General features: G+C 36.0%; 1 protein-coding gene across 2 annotated transcripts in view; it reads right to left on the minus strand.

Moving 5' to 3' along the window:
* The window catches only part of KCNH7 (potassium voltage-gated channel subfamily H member 7), a 542346-nt gene that overhangs the window by 53043 nt on the left and 467776 nt on the right, over positions 1-21527 (minus strand). The window contains exon 9 of one of the 2 annotated variants that reach the window (XM_053597374.1): positions 3885-4084. In XM_053597374.1, coding sequence (XP_053453349.1) covers positions 3885-4084 — 200 coding nt within the window. Of the gene's footprint in view, positions 1-3800; positions 4085-21527 lie in introns of those variants that run through there. The other variant, XM_053597375.1, reaches the window with a different exon arrangement.

Below are 21527 nucleotides of genomic sequence, written 5' to 3' on the forward strand. Positions count from 1 at the left end.
ATTAATACCCTAGGCTAAAAAGATACTGATGGCTCTCTTTTCTTCCTAAATTAAAGTTGTTTCTAGATTATTTGTCCAATTCTATGTGCATTCTGTGCCTCTACTCCTGTCCTCGTCTTTACCTGAAATGGTCTCCTTTGGTTCTATGCCATCAACAATTCTACCAGCCACCCAGTCCAGTGGTTTTTGAATAATATTCCATGCGAAACGAATGTTCCATAAAGGAGACTTAGAGCCCCCCCACACCACCACTGGGAGTGAGGGGTAGGCAGTAGTAGATTAGAATTTCTGTCCTCAAGTAGAAAATCTCCCATAATTATTCTGCACGCTTAGCATAGTTCTAGTGCTTTAAAAATACTGAAAAATGGCAAGTTTAATGAAATACAGACAGGTTAAGTGACTTTCCAAGATAAGCAGCAGACTGAGAGCCAGCTCTTGGGTCTTCTGAATCCCTATTCTGCATTGCTTTTCTATGACTCAGGCATGACTTGGTGGGATTGGGGGAAATACGTTCTCCATTAAATGTTCATACAGCCTTTACTTCCATGCCAATATAATATTAAATGATGGAGTGGTTTCTGTCCTAAATTGTTTATTTCCCTTCACCCAGAATGATCTATGGACTGTGGTCATCAGGGTCATTTAAGCCAGACTCTTCTGTGTGATGTGAGGCCCCTTTATTATTCTACATTGACACGGAAAATGACTCTCATTACCTTGATAGTATTGTAACTAAGGCAGTGTTAGTCAACTTTGGAAAATTTCAGACTGGGTCAGAGGTTGGTTTTGATTTGAAGACGTTCATTAAGATGAATGATCTTTAAGTTGCCAATAGGGCCAATCTGAGAAAGCATCTCCTCACTACTGCCTAGTCAAATTTTTGGATGTAGAAGGGAAAGTGTTTTCCAGAATTCACCCCTACAAATCTTTGAGATAATTTCTACTATTTCTAACTTTGAAATCAGACTCAATTGAACAAGTTCCTTTCCACTGGCTTCTTTATCCTGATGCTTTTCCTTTTGTACTTAGAACCATTTGGTTCAGTTGAAAGGGTATCCATAATCGTTCCCAGAATGCTTTAAATTCTGGAATATTCTGGCAATAGCTTTTTCACAAAAAGCAAAAGATGCAAAGACTAAGGAATATGCCCATTCTTTTTAGGTCAATTCTTTCTTATTTTTTGTGACCTATCAAACGTTTTTGGAACTAAAAAATAATTGTAGGTCAATTAATACAATGTGATTGAAAATCTTGTACTTCATTTGGACAAGGTTGAACAGTAAAAATGACCTGAGATGTTTCATGAGAAATTATATTTAAGGTTATACTTAAATGAAATAACATGGAATGCTAATGCAAAATATAACAGTTTGATGCCCTTTTATGTATTACAATACATAAATTTAACTAATTTTAAACTGTTAAAAATTATAATTTAATTGACAAAAAGGGACAAGACACAAGGGTTTTTAACAATGTGGTTTTGGAGGTAAAAATTCACTTTGGTTTTTTTATTTAACCTCTCAGTAGTCTAAGATTATAGTTTCTTTTCTCAAATCAACTTTGTTCTGTATATAGTGCTTAATAAGTAAGCATTTTCCATTTGCTGAGTTTTCAGAGTTATCTCGCACTTTGATTTTTTTTTTTTTACTCACTTTGCAGTCACAAAATGAGATATGTAGACAAACAAGAAGTTCGTGCAAAGTCAAGCTCTCAAAACCACATGCAAGACCGAGCGGCACATGGTTTAGAGCTCACACACTCCAGGGTCGTGTAATACAGGCATGCAGATGAGAGGAAAGGAAAGCACCTACATCATGAAAATAGAAAATGATGAAAAAGAATGACATTTTCTTTATGACAATCATCTAATGCAAACCGTATACCCATAATCTTTACCAGAGTTAGGATAGGGACAGAGAAGTGAATTTCTGTGGCGAGCGGGAAACTGTATAACTATTATCAGAGGTCAAGTTGTCATCAAAATTAAGGATTTCTATTCTGTACTTGGCCTCTTCCAGGTTATCTTCCCCAATTTCTTGCTTTGTATTTCCTGTGCTACATCATGCAAAATAGATCAGAACTAACATTGGAAATCACTTAACAAGCTCTAAACCTGACAGATGACAAGGGTATTCTCAACAATTTACACGAGAATTAAATTGGATATAAATACCTCCTGTTCTTACCGGTGGGTGTTGTGATTCCATTTATTAAGGTGTGAAGCAGACAGGAAAGAGATAAATCTTTCATAAATACATTGTAAATAGGCAAGTGGTATATAAACCAAACTTAAAGGTAATAGAGTCAAACAATGAAAGGTAAATAGTCACAAAATAGACTTTATCACAAAAATGGTCACAAAACTATAGTAATATGGAGAGGGGAGGTAAAATAATTGTTTTACTATTGTTATTGAAATAATCTGGCGGTATGGAACAACAAAATTGAGTGACACATGGTTGATTAAAAATTTTTGACACTGCTTCAACCAACCCAGCAGTAGAGATTTCCCCAACAGCTCTTGAATCCTGATACCTTTGTTAAACAATAATAGCGATGGAAATGTGTAAAAGTGATCAATATGTAGGTGATATAGTGACATTAAAGTGTTCCCTCTGGGAGATCAATTTATCAAATTAATTTTTCACAAAGAATTTTGGGATGATTAGAAATAACTCATGGAGTTTAGCTACAGTTTTATATGAAATGTGCTAATTAAATAATCTATTCAAATTCAAATTTTTATAAGGCATGTCCTTACTTCTCAGTCAAACAAATTACACACAGCTATGATAGACTTATCTGTATATAAATATGTCTTTCAAATTAGGCAATGTTTATAATGCTTTCTGCGCTATTAGTGCTAATTGTGAAATTGTCTTTCTGTTGGAATGTTACTGGTTACACACAAAAAAAATCAATCAAAATTATATAGGCTGACTTACACAAAAATTGTTTATGCAATTGACATAATTAAATGTGAGTGATTTTATTTTTGAGGAATTTTTAGAAACAGGGTCCTTGCCCAGTGGCAGAATAATCATATTTTTAATCATTTTTTCTATTGCTTTGTGCTACATCATGGAATTTAGATTTGTTGTATAATTTCTTTAGTAATCAGTCTCTATAGCCAAGTAGCAAGACAAAATAAGTGGGCAATCCTAATAATAAAAAGAGGTCTTTGAACCACATTCATTTTATTAGTTGTGTTGATTTTTGAGCCTTGACATAGGAGGTTATGACGAGTGATTTTTGATGTACAATTTGTATAAAAGGTAGGAAGGAATCCATATTTCCTCCTTGAAAGGAAAGATGAATTAAATCTGATTCAGTAACAGGGCACATAGTAAATTGTTCAAAACATTTTTTTTAAAGTTCTTAAAAGCACTGTGAAACTTCCTATCATAAAATGCTCATGACATATGGAAACTCCCTAACCTCTCCTACAAATTTTCACTTTCCTTTCTTTTCAAACGTGTTAACCTTGGATCACTGGGGGCATCATTGTTGTTACTGTTTAGTAGCCACTTCTTATTGCATGTGGGTCCTGCTATTTTGGGGAGTGCTGGCAACTAGATCATGTAGTGAAAGCCCACGTCCCAGGTAAAGCAATGTTCTCTCTAACCAGAAGTGGGAACTCTACCCCACACAGTTATATCAGTTTGCATCATGTTATAATGCCTTTGCCACACAGTATAACTAGGTATAGCACCATGCAATGCCATGAATCGAGAATGAGAGACTATCTCCAGGGGAGCAAATACACATCTGAGAGAAGAAAACAAAAGCAGGGGGGGTCAAAGCTGGTGAGACTGGCTTTTCCATTTTGGTTCTAGCTACAATGCCTGTGGGTGCTTCTGTTTTGGAAAACAAATACATACCATGTTCATGTCAATGCCATTGGTGTAAGTCCAGGCGTGTTGGAAGTATTCCTCAAGACGTTGCCTCAGAGGGTTGGGGATTTGGTGAAAGCGAATGAACTCTTTCACTCGCAGCATCTGCATGTGGTACCTGGCAGTTCCCGAGTATAGTCTTTGGATAATCGCAGACACATTCCCAAAAATGCTTGCATACATTAGTGCTGGAGTGGATAAAAAACAAAGTTACAGGGGAACACTACACGTGGGCATTTTATGCAGTATGTATTGTCAGAATAGTAAGCATGTAGATTTTGATTATCTCAGCCAGTGGTGAGGTTTTACCAATGGCTCCTGGGGAAAACAGAAGTTAAACCAATAGTGCTTTAAATTTTACAGTTTAAGCAGCAAAGGGAAGCTATTGAAATTCATTATGAATTCTAAATTAAAGTAAAAAGTCAAATAAGAGCTTATAAAATCAGCTTGTCCCTGAGAGCGTTGACTGGAGACAATGCATTTAAAGTAAACCATTTCATCTGTCATAAGCAGGCATGTCATTGGTCACCATGAATAAGCTTCCACACAAAACAATCTCACAAGGCAAAAACATCTTTTGAGGACTTGAAAACCACTTTTTGACTAGGAATATGAATATTAAACTTCTAAATTGTGGCTTATCTCTGCCTCTCAGTCTCAAACCTACCATTGCAGTAGTAAAAATCTATTTAAAATTTGAACATTACTTTGCACACATTGGATTTGTTAAGAGAATACCTAGTTCTTTTCAGAAACCCAGTTTCCTTAGAGTGTTAATTAGTATACAATTTTTAATCTATTCCAATTCATTTTCATCGTATCTTTGCATAAGAAACATATCTCTGGCCTAGAAAATGCATTTAGTTTTATTTTTGTGGGGAGAAAAGAATACATTTTTGTTCTTTCTCTGGGTAGAAACTGCTATGACATTCCTAGCTATATATAATATATTCAGTACTTAGAATATCCATATTAGTTCCTCTATGCTAAATCCTTATGATTTAAAATAAGCTCTTTAAACACTTTCTCTATTCTTTTTTTATATTTGTATTCAGTTTTTAATACTTCTAAAAAGAAATGATATGCTCTAAAAAGAAATGATATGCCAAAAGTCACATCATGCCAGGCTGTATGTGGTCTGTATATAGATCTTTGGATATCTGTCAGAAACTGAGAGATGGGGTTTAAAGCACTGGAACAGTAATAGACTAAGCAGTCTGGAAAAGTTGCAACAGTACCAAAAATGCTTGAAGTGTTTAATTATACTATCTTCAACCAATACTTTTTTTTCCCAAACACATTTCACAAACAATTGCCTCTATAAATTATTTAATTATTTTTAAAGTAGAGTTTGGCAAGGCTCAGGCTGTGTTTAAAATAATAATATTTTCCAGGGCATTTGCTTTCTTTTCTATCTTCTGTCTGCTTATCTCATCATGCGTGGTTACCATGGTAATTGTCTACCATAGATGTCCCAAATACAAGAATGTCCCAGGGAAAGTAGTCCCTTATTTTTATCTATTTGGGAGGATGAAAGTTGAACATGATGGTTAGTTTTATGTCAACTTGACTGGGCCCCAGGGTGCCCAGATATTTGGTAAAACATTACTTGAGGTGTGTCTGTGAGGGTGTTTCTGGATAAGATTCACATTAGGATCAGTAAACAAGAAGATAGTACTCTCTACTGTGAATGGACCATATCCAATCCATTGAAGGTGTAAATAGAACAAAAAGGTGGGTTAAGGGAGATTCAGTCTCTCTGCCTGTCTTTGAGCTACGACATCTGTCTTCCCCTGCCTTTCCACTTAGACTCAGACTCAGACTGTAACCACACCTGTGGGTCTCCTAGGTCTCCAGTTTGCTGTCAAGTCCCAAGTCCCATCTTGAGACTTTTCAGCTTTCATAGCCATGTGAGCTGTTTCCTTATAGTAAATCTATTTATATCTCTATCTATGAGATTAGACATTTAAATTCTTAAACTCGCCCTAGAAAAAGTGCTACATGCCTCATTGTTGAATATCACCTGAACTGATTCTCTATGGGGAGGTTCATGTGAGAAATATATTTTACTCATTCTAAATGTATTGTTGGAAATATTTATGTGTGCTATTATGTTTCCAAAGTACCTATCAAGTGCTCAGGAAGTAGATTCAATCACAGGGCACATAATCAATGTTGGTAATTTTACTTCAACACATAATTATGTGAAGGGAAAAGGTTGGGAAAAAATTCTTACTTGGTTTTTAATAAATACCGTGTTCTTATCTCTATATTTCCATCAAAATGAACCAAAATGTAAGTTTAGATCAGAAATAGTCAATTCCCACTCACTGTCAAGATGGCAAAAATAATCTTCACATGAGAGACTAATTGAAATATTTCACTTAGGAAATTCTGTGTTTCTAAATTTTAAAATTATAGTAAAGACATCAATTTTTTCCTATTTTTTGAAAAAGCAAATGGAGCTAAAGTTTGTAAGCTAGTAGGAAGAGTGAAATGATTATATCTTGTACACATTATTTAGTTTATGTCCAACTGGCAAAAACAATCAATCAAAAGCAAGTTGATAGGTTCTGGACATACAGGCATCTCTCCTCAACTCAATATTTTATTAACTTTATAACATGGGGAGTTCCGATTCCATAAATAAAATTGGTATGTCTTAAGACTTCCTTCAGCATACCATACTCCAAATCAAATATCCTAACCATACTAATACATTTTGTTGGTTGAAAAATATTAGCTGAAAATGTTGACAGAGCAAATACACTTGCTTTTCCATTACAAAAAGTTAAAAAAAGTAATTAAAAATAAATGTTATTGATGTATAATTTAAATGTGATAAAATGCATCCATTTTAAGTGTACAATTCGTTTGACAATCAAATGTAGACACCCCTGTAAACACAATCAAGGTACAGAACATTTCCCTATATCCAAAGTTTCCCTGTGTCTCCTGGTGCCTGTGCCTCTCACTTCAGACCTTAGATAACCACTGAGCTCCCTTATGACATTACAAATGAGTTTGCATTTTCTAGGATTTCATATAAATTGAATAATAAGGTACATATTCATTTGTGTCTGACTTCTTTGCTCAGAATAATGTTTTTTGGAATCATTCTGTTGGGTGTATCAGTAATTTGGTTTGTTTTCAATTGCTGACGATTTGCATCATATGGCTATACCACAGTTTGTTTTTCCCTTCTCCTGTTGGTGGAAATCTTGTTGGTTCTAATTTTTGGCTATTATAAATAAAACTGCCATGAACATTGTATGCTAGTCTTTATATGGGCACTTGTATATAAGTCATTTGCCTTTAAACACCTAAGTGTTTAAATTGCTGACTTGTGTGTTATGTTTAACTGTATAAGAAACTGCCAAACTGTTTTCCAAAGTTGTATCATTTTATATTCCCACCAGCCATGTATGAAAATACCAGTTGTTCCATATCCTGTCCAACATTTGATTTTGCCAGTCTTTAATTTTAACTGTTGTAGTGTGCATAATATCTCATTAGAGTTTTAATTTGCATTTGCCTGATGAATAATAACATCTTTCCATGTACTTATTGGCCATTCATAGATCCTCTTTTGTGAAATGTCTGTTCAAATATTTTGCTCATTTTTAAATTGAATTATCTTATTATTATGGAGTAGTAAGAACTAAATTACATATTATACATATATCCACATACAAATCTTTTTTAGATCTAAATATTGAACACATTTTCTTTGGTTTATTATCTGCCCATTCTTTTTCTGAATGGTGTTCTTTGAAGAGTAGAAGTTATCTATTTTGATGAAATCTAATTTATTAATTTTTGTTTTTAGCTCAGGATTATTTTTACTTGGGTAATTTGTATAATTCAAAGAATTTGTCCATTTCATGTAAAGTGTCAAGTTCATCATTTGTCATGATGTTCTTTTATTATCCTTTTAATATATGTAGCATTTGTAGTAATATCTTTTCTATCATTAAGAACATTGATAAGGAGGTGTGAGACCAAGATGGTGGCCAAGTAACAGCTTCCCTGCAACGGGGCACTGTGAGTCTGGGGAGATAAGACTCCAGGCATCTCTGGCTGGTGGGATCTGCCTATAATCATCCCTTTGAGGATACAGGGAGTCAGTGAGAGACTTTTGGACCCCAAGAGGAGGACAAAAACAGTGGAAAACTGGCAAGTGGTTGCGTGTATTTGATCAGTCTAATCCCGCCAGCTGCTGTAAGTACAGCAGCAGCAAGACTGCAAACAGGAAAGGCCTTACCTGTGAACTGTTTTGGTGTTTTTGGACTTGGCACTCAGTTGGACTGCCTTGGGGAGAGCTTGAACAGGAGTGTGGAGAACTTTGGGCATTGCCTAGGGCCCCAGACTGAGCCGCTGAGCCAGATGGAGCTAATAGTGTTCGGCTGTGGGCCGCAAGGAGCCATTGTGAGAACTGCCCTGGCAACCTCCACCCTCAGGGTCTCATAGCAGGGATCAGGTGGGAGCTAGTAACCTAGTGACTGAGCAGCCTAAAGTCGGGGACTGAGCCACCTTACAGCCTTAACCCTCAAGGGCAGAGTGAGATGGGTTTTGGCACACTGGATAAGTGGATAGCCACTTCAGCAGTGATCCCAGCGACAAGCACTTTCCTAGGAAAGCTTCTGCTTAGCCAAGTTTAGAAGTTTAAAGTGCCTTTTAATAGGGCTGAAGAGAGAGATAGGGTGTCCACCCTGTGGGGTTTGATAAATCAGTGGAGGCCTCCAGTCATATCAGCTTGTGATTAACATCTCATACCCCAGAAGACCACCTGTTGTCCAGACAATATTCAAAAAGATATATATACTGATTTGGTTTTGGGTTTATTTTTTTTTTGTTGTTGTTGTTTGTTTTTTGTTTATTTTGTTGTTGTTGTTGTTATATTATTTAATTTCAACCTTTTCCATACAGATTTTTTCTTTTCTTTTTTCTTTCCTTTCTTTCTCCATTTTTCTAGTTTAAATACAATTTTCCATTGCTGCCTTTTTCAATAATTAGAACTTCATTTTTGCTAGTGTTTCTACCCCTGTTATTTGGTTTTTCACCCAATTTTATCGTGCAAAGTTTTCTGTTTGCTTTTTTGGTTTGAATTATAGCATTTTTGTCTTTCCTCTCTACTTGGTGGAGGTGGGTTACTGTGTCCCATCAGGTTAGCAAAGAGCTGCTGACCACAAAGGAACCACCCAATTGGGCACCCCTAGAGGTTGAGTTTTTTAAAGATTGTATCAAAGTACCCTACTGTACACTTAAATTGCTTGTCTCCCTTTTTCTGTGCCTCTCTTCTTTTTGTCAATATTCCCTTTTACCCAACCCCACTCCTTTCTGTTTTCTTTTCTTTCTTTCTTTCTTCCCTTCTTCCCTTCTTTCTTTCTTTTTCTTTCTTTTATCCCTTCTTGCTCTTCAACCTTCTCATCCTTCTGGTCCTGTACCAAAAGGGTTCATCAAAACCATAGTCCATAGGCACAGGAACTTAAAGAGCAAGAGGAAGTGAAAAAAATTAGGGCAAGGAAACAGATAAAAGAAATTGCTCATGAGGAAGAATCAGCAGAAAACTCCAGGCAACATGAAGAACCAGTCCAGAACAATCCCTCCAACAGACCATGAGGTACCTACTGCAGAGGATTCCACCTATAAAGAAATGTTAGGAATGACAGAAAGGGAATTTAGAATACACATGATGAAAAAAATGAAGGAAATGATGGAAACAATGAAGGAAACTGCTAATAAAGTGGAAAATAACAAAAAGGAAATCCAAAAACAGAATCAAATAAGAGATGAATGATATGAAGGATATAGAAAGGATATAGCGGAGCTGAGAGAACTGAAGCAGTCAATTAGGGAACTTAAATATGCAATGGAAAGTATCAGCAACAGGTTAGACCATGCAGAAGAAAAAATTTCAGAGGTAGAAGACAAAGTTCTTGAGATAACTCAGATAGTAAAAGAGGCAGAAAGGAAGAGAGAGAAAGCAGAACATTCACTGTCAGACTTATGGGACTTTATGAAGCTCTCCACATACGAGTTATAAGAATCCCAGAAGGGGAAGAAGAATGCCCCAGAGGAATGGAAGCCATACTAGAGAATATTATAAATGAAAATTCCCAAAATATCACCAAAGATTCTGACACACTGCTTTCAGAGGGATATCGGACCCCAGGTCATCTCAACTCTAACTGAGCTTCTCCAAGAGATGTTGTGCTTCTCCAAGAGATGTTGTGATAACCTGTCCAAAGTTAAGACAAAAGAAAAAATTCTTCAAGCTGCCAGGAGTAAGCGCCAGTTGACCTACAGGGGCAAATCCATCAGAGTGACCGCAGACTTCTCTAATGAAACTTTCCAAGCAAGAAGACAATGGTCATCTACCTTTAATCTACTTAAACAGAACAATTCCCAGCCCAGAATTCTGTACCCTGCTAAGCTAAGCTTTAAAATTGACGGAGAAATCAAATCATTTACGGATATACAAACATTAACAAAATTCGCCACAACAAGACCACCTCTACAGGAAACACTTCAACCTGTTCTGCACACTGACCACCACAATGGATCAGCAGCAAAGTAAGAACTCAGAAATTAAAGGACAGAACCAAACCTCCATACGGATGCAAAAGATAAAACTAAGCAATGGACTCTCACAAAATAAGATAAATAGAATACTACCACACTTATCAATTATCTCAATAAATGTTAATGGCTTGAATTCCCCACTGAAGAGACATAGATTGGCTGACTGGATTAAAAAACACAAGCCATCCATTTGCTGTCTGCAAGAAACACACCTGGCTTCAAAAGACAAATTAAAACTCCAAGTCAAGGGTTGGAAGACAATTTTTCAGGCAAATGGAATTCAGAAGGAAAGAGGAGTTGCAATCTTATTTTCAGATACATATGGATGTAAAGCAACAAAAGTCAAAAAAGACAAAGATGGTCACTTTATATCAGTCAATGGAAAAATACAAGAGGATGTTTCAATTCTAAATATTTATGCACCCAAGTTAAATGTTCCCAGATTCTTGAAACAGACCTTACTCAGTCTGAGCAATATGATATCCGATAATACCATAATAACAGGGGACTTTAACACTCCTCTTACAGAGCTGGACAGATCCTCTAAACAGAAATTAAACAAAAATATAAGAGATTTAAATGAGACCCTAGAACAACTTTGCTTGATAAATGCATATAGAACACTCCATCCCAAAGATAAAGAATATACATTCTTCTCATCACCCCATGGAACATTCTCCAAAATAGATCATATCCTGGGACATAAAACAAATATCAACAGAATAAAAAGAATTAAAAATTTACCTTGTATCTTCTCAGACCATAAGGCACTAAAGGTAGAACTCAACTCTAACAAAAATGTTCAACCTCACACAAAGGCATGGAATTTAAACAACCTTCTGTTGAATAACAGATGGGTGCAGGAAGAAATAAAACAGGAAATCATTAACTTCCTTGAGCATAACAACAATGAAGACACAAGCTACCAAAATCTGTGGGATACAGCAAAAGCAGTTTTGAGAGGACAATTTATCGCTTTAGATGCCTACATTCGAAAAACAGAAAGAGAGCGCATCAACAAACTCACAAGCCATCCTATGGAATTGGAAAAAGAAGAACAATCTAAGCCTAAATCCAGTAGAAGAAAAGAAATATCCAAAATCATATCAGAGATCAATGAAATTGAAAACAAAAGAATCATTCAGAAAATTAATGAAAAAAGGAGTTGGTTTTTTGAAAAAATAAATAAAATAGATAAACCATTGGCCATACTAATGAGAAATAGAACAGTAAAATCTCTAGTAACCTCAATCAGAAATGATAAGGGGGAAATAACAACTGATCCCACAGAGATACAAGAGATCATGTTTGAATACTACCAGAAATTCTATGCCCAGAAATTTGACAATGTGAAGGAAATGGATCAATATTTGGAATCACACCCTCTCCCTAGACTTAGCCAGGAAGAAATAGAGTCCTGAACAGACCAATTTCAAGCACTGAGATTAGAGAAACAATAAAAAAGCTTCCAACCAAAAAATGCCCTGGTCCAGATGGCTTCACACCAGAATTCTATCAAACCTTCAAGGAAGAGCTTATTCCTGTACTGCAGAAATTATTCCAAAAAATTGAGGAAGAGGGAATCTTCCCCAACATGTTCTATGAAGCAAACATCATCCCAATACCAAAATCAGGAAAAGACCCAACCGAAAAGGAGAATTTCAGACCAATCTCATTCATGAATATAGATGCAAAAATTCTCAACAAAATCCTAGCCAATAGATTACAGCTTATCATCAAAAAAGTCATTCATCATGATCAAGTAGGTTTCATCCCAGGGACGCAAGGCTAGTTTAATATACGCAAGTCCATAAATGTTATCCATCTTATTAACAGAGGCAAAAATAAAGATCATATAATCCTCTCAATAGATGCAGAAAAAGCATTTGATAAAATCCAACATCCTTTTCTAATTAGAACACTGAAGAGTATAGGCATAGGTGGCACATTTCTAAAACTGATTGAAGCTATCTATGACAAACCCACAGCCAATATTTTACTGAATGGACTAAAACTGAAAGCTTTTCCTCTTAGAAGTAGAATCAGACTAGGCTGTCCTCTGTCACCTTTACTATTCAACATAGTGCTGGAAGTTCTAGCCAATACAATTAGGCAAGACAAGGAAATAAAGGGAATCTAAATGGGAGCAGAGGAGGTCAAACTCTCCCTCTTTGCTGATGACATGATGTTATACTTAGAGAATCCCAAAGACTCAACCACAAGACTCCTAGAAGTCATGAAAAATTCAGTAATGTTTTAGGATATAAAATCAATGTCCAAAAGTCAGTAGCCTTTGTATACGCCAATAACAGTGAAGATGAGAAGCTAATTAAGGATGCAACTCTCTTCACCATAGTTTCAAAGAAAATGAAATACCTGGGAATATACCTAACAAAGGAGGTGTAGGACCTCTATAAAAAAAAATTATGAAATCCTCAGAAAGGAAATAGCAGAGGATATCAACAAATGGAAGAACATACCATACTCATGGATGGGAAGAACCAACATTGTTAAAATGTCTATACTTCCCAAAAGCAATCAACCTATTCAATGCCATTCCTGTTAAAATACCAACATCGTACTTTCGAGAGTTGGAAAAAATGATTCTGCGTTTTGTATGGAACCAGAAAAAAATCCGTATAGCTAAGGCAGTTCTTAATAATAAAAATAAAGCTGGGGCATCACCATACCAGATTTTAGGCTGTACTACAAAGCCATAGTGGTCAAGACAGCATGGTACTGGCACAAAAACAGAGACATAGACACTTGGAATAGAATAGAAAACCAGGAAATGAAACTAACATCTTACAGCCACCTAATCTTTGATAAACCAAACAAGAACATACCTTGGGGGAAAGACTCCCTATTCAATAAATGGTGTTGGGAGAACTGGATGTCTACATGTAAAAGACTGAAACTGGACCCACACCTTTCCCCACTCACAAAAATTGATTCAAGATGGATAAAGGACTTAAATTTAAGGCATGAAACAGTAAAAATCCTCCAAGAAAGCATAGGAAAAACACTGGAAGATATTGGCCTGGGGAAAGACTTCATGAAGAAGACTGCCATGGCAATTGCAACAACAACAAAATAAACAAATGGGACTTCATTAAACTGAAAAGCTTCTGCACAGCTAAGGAGACAACAACCAAGCAAATAGACAACCTACATAATGGGAAAGGATATTTGCATATTTTGAATCAGACAAAAGCTTGATAACGAGGATCTATAGAGAACTCAAATTAATCCACATGAAAAAAGCCAACAATCCCATATATCAATGGGCAAGAGACATGAATAAAACCTTCTCTAAAGAAGACAGACAGAATGGCTAACAAACAGATGAAAAAATGTTCATCATCTCTATATGTTAGAGAAATGCAAATCAAAACCACCCTGAGATACCATCTAACCTCAGCGAAAATGGCCCACGTCACAAAAATCTCAAAACTGCAGATGCTGGCGTGGATGTGGGGAGAAGGGAACACTTTTACACTGCTGGTGGGACTGCAAACTAGTACAACCTTTCTGGAAGGAAGTATGGAGAAACCTCAAAGCACTCAAGCAAGACCTCCCATTTCATCCTGCAATCCCATTACTGGGCATCTACCCAGAAGGGAAAAAAATCCTTTTATCATAAGGACACTTGTACTAGACTGTTTATTGCAGCTCAATTTACAATCGCCAAAATGTGAAAATAGCCTAAACGCCCACCAACTCAGGAATGGATTAAGAAGCTGTGGTAGGGCGGCACCTGTGGCTCAGTGAGCAGGATGCCGGCCCCATATAATGAGGGTGGAGGGTTAAAACCCAGCCCCGGCCAAACTGCAACAAAAAAATAGCCGGCGTTGTGGCGGGTGCCTGTAGTCCCAGCTACTAGGGAGGCTGAGGCAGGAGAATCGCCTAAGCCCAGGAGTTGGAGGTTGCTGTGAGCTGTGTGACGCCACGGCACTCTACCGAGGGCAATAAAGTGAAACTCTGTCTCTACAAAAAAAAAAAAAAAAAAAAAAAAAAAAGAAGCTGTGGTATATGTATACCATGGAATACTATTCAACTATTTAAAAAAATGGAGACTTTACATCCTTTGTATTAACCTGGATGGAAGTAGAGGACATTATTCTTAGTAAAGCATCACAAGAATGGAGAAGCATGAATCCTATGTACTTAATTTTGATATGAGGAGAATTAACAACAATTAACGTCATGGTGAGGGTGGGGCAAGGGGAGAGCTGAGAGAGAAAAAGGAGGGGGGTGGGGAAAGGAAGAGCAGAGAGAGGGATGGAGGGAGGGGGGTGGAGCCTTGGTGTGTGCCACACCTTCTGGGAGCAAGACATGATTGCAAGAGGGACATTACCTAAAAAATGCAATCAGTGTAACCTGGCTTATTGTGCCTTCAATGAATCCCCAACAATAAAAAAAAAAAATCCTTTTAAAAGAAAAAAAAGAACATTGATAAGTTATGTCTTCTTTCTCTCTTTCAGTCTAGCTTATCAATTTTATCAATCTCTTACAGAGCTATAATTTATTTCCATTACTTTTTCTATTATTTTTTATTTTATTAATTTCTGCTCTTATAGATATTATTTCTTTTCTTTTAGTTATATTAGGTTTAATGTTCTTGTCTTTTACTGACTTCATAAAAATAGAAGCTTAAATCTTTGATTTTTAGATCTTTCTGCTTTTTAAATAAAAACATCAAAAGGTGGGCGGCACCTGTGGCTCAGTGAGCAGGGCACCGGCCCCATATACCAAGGGTGGCGGATTCAAACCCAGCCCCGGCCAAACTGCAACAAAAAAATAGCCGGGTGTTGTGGCGGGCGCCTGTAGTCCCAGCTACTCGGGAGGCTGAGGCAAGAGAATCGCCTAAGCCCAGGAGTTGGAGGTTGCTGTGAGCTGTGTGACGCCACGGCACTCTACTGAGGGCAATAAAGTGAAACTCTGTCTCTACAAAAAAAAAAAATCAAAAGGTATGAATTTCTTTCTAAAAATGTTAATGCCCAAAGGTACCTGCTATACATTTTGATGCATTTTATTTTCATTAATTAAAGTTTTTTTAATAATTTTCTATGTGATATCTTCTTTGAACCATGAGTTATTTAGAAGTGTGTTAATTTCCAAATACATGGAGATTTTTGCGCCTGTGGCTCAAGCAGCTAAGACGCCAGCCATGTACACCTGAGCTGGTGGGTTCGAATCCAGCCCGGGCCCACCACACAACAATGACAGCTGCAACCAAAAAATAGCCGGGTGTTGTGGCAGGTGCCTGTGGTCCCAGCTACTTGGGAGGTGGAGACAGGAGACTCGCTTGAGCCCAGGAGTTTGAGGTTGCTGTGAACTGTGATGCCACAGCACTCTACCCAGGGCAACAGCTTGAGGCTCTGTCTCAAAAAAAAAAAAAAAATATGTATCAATCTTTCTTTCCTTCCCTTCTCATCTACCTTATTTTGTTACTGGTTTCTGGTTTCTCTGTGATCAGGAAATACACCATAGCATTTCAATATTTTAAAATCTACTGAGACTTGTTTTGTGGCCCAGCCTGTCTTGGTGACTGTTCCATCCATATACATTTGAAAACAATGTACAGTTGCCCATATGTCAAGTTTAGCTTATAGTATTGTTCAAGTCTTCTATATCTCAGATTATTAATGTTTTTGTCTATTTATTCTATAAAACATTGACAGGAGAGTATTAAATTTGCAAACTATAATTATGTGTTTGTCTTATGAATTTGTTTATTTCTCCTTTTAATTAGGTTAGTTTTTGCATCACACACACTTCTGTAATTAAGTGCATACACATGTAGGACTGTTGTGTTTTTCTATTTTAGCTCTGGTAATAGTTCATGTCCTAAAGTCTACTTTGAAGTTAATACGCACTGCTCCTTAAATTTTCTCATGATTATAGTATGTATGAACATTTTCCCATATTTTTCTTGTGTCTTTATATTTATGTGTGTTTTCTTTAGATAGCATGTGGCTAAGCCTTGCTTTTAAAATATTGTTTGATAGGGCTGGCGCCTGTGGCTCAGTGAGTGGGGCGCCGGCCCCATATGCTGAGGGTGGCAGGTTCAAACCCAGCCCCGGCCAAACTGCAACAACAACAAAAAAATAGCCGGGCGTTGTGGCGGGCGCCTATAGTCCCAGCTGCTTGGGAGGCTGAGGCAAGAGAATAGCGTAAGCCCAAGAGTTAGAGGTTGCTGTGAGTGGTGTGGGGCCACGGCACTCTACCTGAGGGCGGTACAGTGAGACTCGGTCTCAAAAAAAAAAAAAAAAAAAAATATATATATATATATTGTTTGATAATATCTGCATTTCAGTGAGTGTTCAGATCATTTACATTTAATGTAATTATTGATACAGTTGGCTTTCAATCTACTATCTTGCTATTTGTTTTCTACATGTCTCTTTTTTCTTATTTCTTGCTATCTTTTGGATTTATTATTTTTTATTTTTGTATTTTGTCTTCCCTGCTCACTTCATGTATGATGTTGGAATCTTATAATGTTTCTTTTTCCCCTTCTCATTTTTCTATGTTATCATTATCATACTTTATCTGCATATGATAGAGAATTTACACATTAACTGAATTTATTTTTGCTAACAGCTTTCAAAAATATAAAAAGTGAAAAAATTATTTTTGAAGACATTTATAAATAAAGAAAAAGGCTTTTAAATTTACTCACATATTTACCATTTCTGCTCTTTTATTCTTTTGTGTTAATCCAAATTTTCATCTGGTATCATTTTCCCACAACCTGAATACTATTATCATTTCTTGTATGCTGCTTATGCTGAATTATGTGAGGTTTTGTCATTTTTGAAGTATAGTTTAATTAAACATAGATTTCTATGTTAACAGATTTGGTTTTTCTTTTAGCAAGTTAAGAGCTTTGTTCTGTTGTCTTTTTGCTAGTGGCTACTGAGACCTTATTAGTTTTCAGTAATTGGATTATGATGTGCCTTGATGTGTTTTACTCACATTTAATCTTAGGATTCACTGTGCTTCTTGTATTTGTGGTTTATAGTTTTAATGAATTTTGGAAAATTTTCAGTTGTTATTTTTCTGATTATTTTTTTTTCTGCTTGCCTCCACCATTTTTTGGGACTCCATATACATATTTGTTCAAATGCTTGGTATTGTCTGTTAGTTCCATTGTTTTTGCCAATTCTGGTTCCAGTTTATTTGATTGTTCTCCTGCTTACAGTTTACAGTTTCTTGTTTCTTACCATATCTATTAATTTTTAAATGGATGCTGGGCATTTCACAATTAACATTGTTCACAGGTGTATTTCTTTTTTTTTCTTTAAAAACATGTTAGATGTTCTCGTAGGGCTGAGGCACTTGCAGATCAGCTTGCACCTTTTGAGGCTTGTTTTTAAGCTCTGTTAGGGGAAGATCAACTCTAGTACCATACGGCACAATTTTTCTGAGATTTATTTCTACTGAATACTCTGGATGTCCAATAAGAGCTTTCTAATCTGCTGGCAGGAATTTGAAAATCTCCCACCTGTGGGATATCTGGAAATTGTTCAGCTTGCAGGACTTTGGGTATTTCTTTGCCATTTCACCTCACGCGTTTGTGATTTAGTATACATCAGAAGACTGAAAGGGAGACCTGTGTAGGTTTCTGGAGCTTTTCTTTTTTTTCTTTTTTTTTAGAGACAGAGTCTCACTTTGTCGCCCTCAGTAGAGTGCCATGGTGTTACGGCTCACAGCAACCTCCAGCTCTTGGGTTAAGGCAATTCTCTTGCCTCAGCCTCCCGAGTAGCTGGGACTACAGGGGCCTGCTACAATGCCCGGCTATTTTTGTTGTTGCAGTTTGGCCGGGCCGGGTTTGAACCCGCCGCCCTCAGTATATGGGGCCAGCACCCTACTCACTGAGCCAGAGGTGCCGCCCGGTTTCTGGAGCTTTTCTTTGCCAAAGCTGCCTCTTCTTGGTTGTCTGTTTTAAAAATTCTAGCACCTTAGCCTCCATGACCTCTGATTTTCTATTTTTTTTTTTTTTTTAACCCAGCAAGACTGTTTTGGTTGGCTTATCTTTCTCTTCACTGGTCCCTGTGATCCAGAAAGTACTCCCAGGTAGAAAGCCAAGGATAGTAACATGGACCCCATTCTGTTTTCATTCTTTTAGGGACCAAGCTCCCCCATTTATTTTCAAATGTCTGAAAACATTTGCTTTATATATTTTGTTCTGTTTTCTGTTTGTTGGTTTTATTTGTTTTCTATGGAAGAAGGGTAAAGTTTTAGAACTCCAGTAACTTTTTTTACATGCTCTAAAAATGAGAAATTCTCCCAAGATGTTTGTCAAGCAAGTAAGAGATGGAATACATTTGCCTTTGTTGATTGGGTTCTGTGTCACTTAAATTAAACACAGTATACATATTTATACTATTTGAATAAAAATATAAAATTATATTATATATTAGAGAACATAGATATAAATATATGAGCATAACTTACACTTACAGTTAATGACTGTATAACTTTCTTTTGTTTTTCATTTTGCATTATGTACACTTTTATTCTCTAAAAATAAATAAATAAACAAATAAAATAAATTAACTGATCACTGTTCTCCATATACATTCAGCAGTACAAAAACTGTCTTTGCAAATTGCAGCTTTTAAAAATATATCTATAGGCATTTGAGTTATTTGCATTTTGTTAGATGTTTTTTAAGATTTTATTTTTAGTTCCCTTGAATTATATTGCTGGAAGATGGATGGTTGATTGCCTTATTTCTACAATTTGGCTTAAATATTTTTTTTTAGACTAAAGATTACATTTAAAGAAGCTCAAGTATGATGAGAATGTTCAACCACTATAGTTATAATTAGCGTATATACAATCTTTTACATATTTTTGGTTGTTTTATTTTATTTTTCTGTTGAAATCAGGCTACTAATAGGTATGAGGAGTATGTGCTTAGTTTTAAAATATAGCAAACAGCTAAAACCAAATCATTTTCTAAAATAGTTGCCTCTAACTAGAAATAACATGCATGTGTACACTCATTTACATTAAATGGCTAAGCAAATATCAGGGGTATTCTCATTATTGCTACGTTTCGATTTTACACTTTTTCTTTCTTTATGGAATAATAGATTATGGTATAGTTCTCCAGGAATACCTATAAACTTTTTCTTGAGTGATATTAAGCTTTGCATAATATAATTTTGATTAAGATTTAAAGAACAAAGTCTTTTATTCAAATACATAATGTTATGTGGAATGTGAGTATATCTTATTATACCCTATTTCACTGGAGTATTTCCTCTCTTCTTTAGAGATCAAATTCTTCTGTAGCTATCATCTGCAGACCACATGTACTCTTAAAGAATCAATACAGATAGTCTAGCACTATATTTAAAAAAGAACGTAAGGAAGGAAGGAAGGAAACTGTCAGTGATTGCCTGACTTAAGGATTAGAGATTAGGTTTAAGCAAGTAGAGATTAGTGCAGGCCAGGTGTGGGGGCTCACACCTAGTATCTTTGCATTTTGGAAGGCCAAGGTGGGATTGCTTGAGGCTGGAAGTCCGAGACCAGGATAAGCAAGAGTGAGACTTCATCTTTACAAAAAATAGAAAAATTAGCCATGTATGGTGGTGTGTGCCTGTAGTCCTAGCTATTTGGGAGGCCAACGCAGGAGGATTGCTGGTGCCTAGGAGTTTGAGGTTGCAGGGAGGTATCAGCTATAATAAGGCTATTGTACTCTGTCCTAGGTGACAAAACGAGACCATGTCTCAAAAAAGAAAGAAATGTTATGGTTTACTAAGTCTAAAAGGTGAACTGGCTAAACTTCAGTGCATTTTAAAAACTCTTCCTTACAGAGAGTGGAAAGGAGGAAGGGGGTTGGGCCTTGGTGTGTGCCACACCTTTTGGGGGCAAGACATGATTGCAAGAGGGACTTTGCCTAACAAATGCAATCAGTGTAACCTGGCTTATTGTACCCTCAATGAGTCCCCAACAATAAAATAAATAAAAAAATTTAAAAAACCAAAAAAACAAAAAAATTCTTCTTTATAAACTCCAGGTTTCAAAAAACAGTCTCTGTTTTCTTAAAAGGCTTGTTTTTTCTGTATAATTGCTTAATTAAAGCATTTTTTCCCTATTCCTTCTTTGCTACCCATGCGCTAAAGTTAGTGACCACTAAAAAGTGTAATTACTAGCTGTAACCACAAAATGGTTGGGAGAGTGTTTGTTTTGAGAAACTCAGTCTTTCTGGAATGCGATTTCTACTTTTTTCTAGTAGGTTCCACTTTATTTTCTTCTGGGTACAATGGTTCTGTGTTTGTAGCTAAGACTTGGACTGTGTTAGTAGAATGTTAAGAATTATTTAAATATAATGTTATTTATTTATGCAAGTGTTACTAAAATAACACTAAAACATTAATATAAACATGAAGAGTACATTTTATATAATGTGGACAACAAACTGGGCGAATCTATTTAAGTTTCATAAATAGGGCTTATTTAAGCACATTTCATTAGTCAATATGTTGATATTTAAAAATAGCTATCAGGATTGATTTTCAACTTTCTATGCAATCTAAGGATGATGTTCTTTTTGAAGCTTTAAAAACCCATCATGTTTTTGCTAGTTATTGCCAAGCATAAGAAAGATGATCTTTGGTGGTTCCCCAGTGTGATTTTTTTTTTAATTCCAAAGATTATTCATTGTAAATGATGCTTTTACATTAGCTCATTACAGGGTAAAGGGTAATCATATAGGTCCAGGCATAACATCACAGGGAAAGAAATGTTTGGTCAATGACAGGGGAAAACTTATGTATATTATGTACAAGTATGTTTGTGTTGTATAAATACACACATCTTAAAGCTTAGCTGACATTATAATTGGCATGGTGATGTTTGTGATATACTATGTATTAGTTTCTATCTGTGTCTTTGTTTCTATATATTTATATCAATAGTATGAAATATAAGCTAATATTTCCTTTCTAATATAGCCACAGTTTGAAATAGAAAATATTTATTGGTAATAAATTACAGATACCTCTGTTATAGCAGTAAAAGTGAATT

Source organism: Nycticebus coucang, chromosome 7 (assembly GCF_027406575.1).
Source record: "Nycticebus coucang isolate mNycCou1 chromosome 7, mNycCou1.pri, whole genome shotgun sequence".
In the NCBI taxonomy this organism is placed as follows: Eukaryota; Metazoa; Chordata; class Mammalia; order Primates; family Lorisidae; genus Nycticebus; species Nycticebus coucang.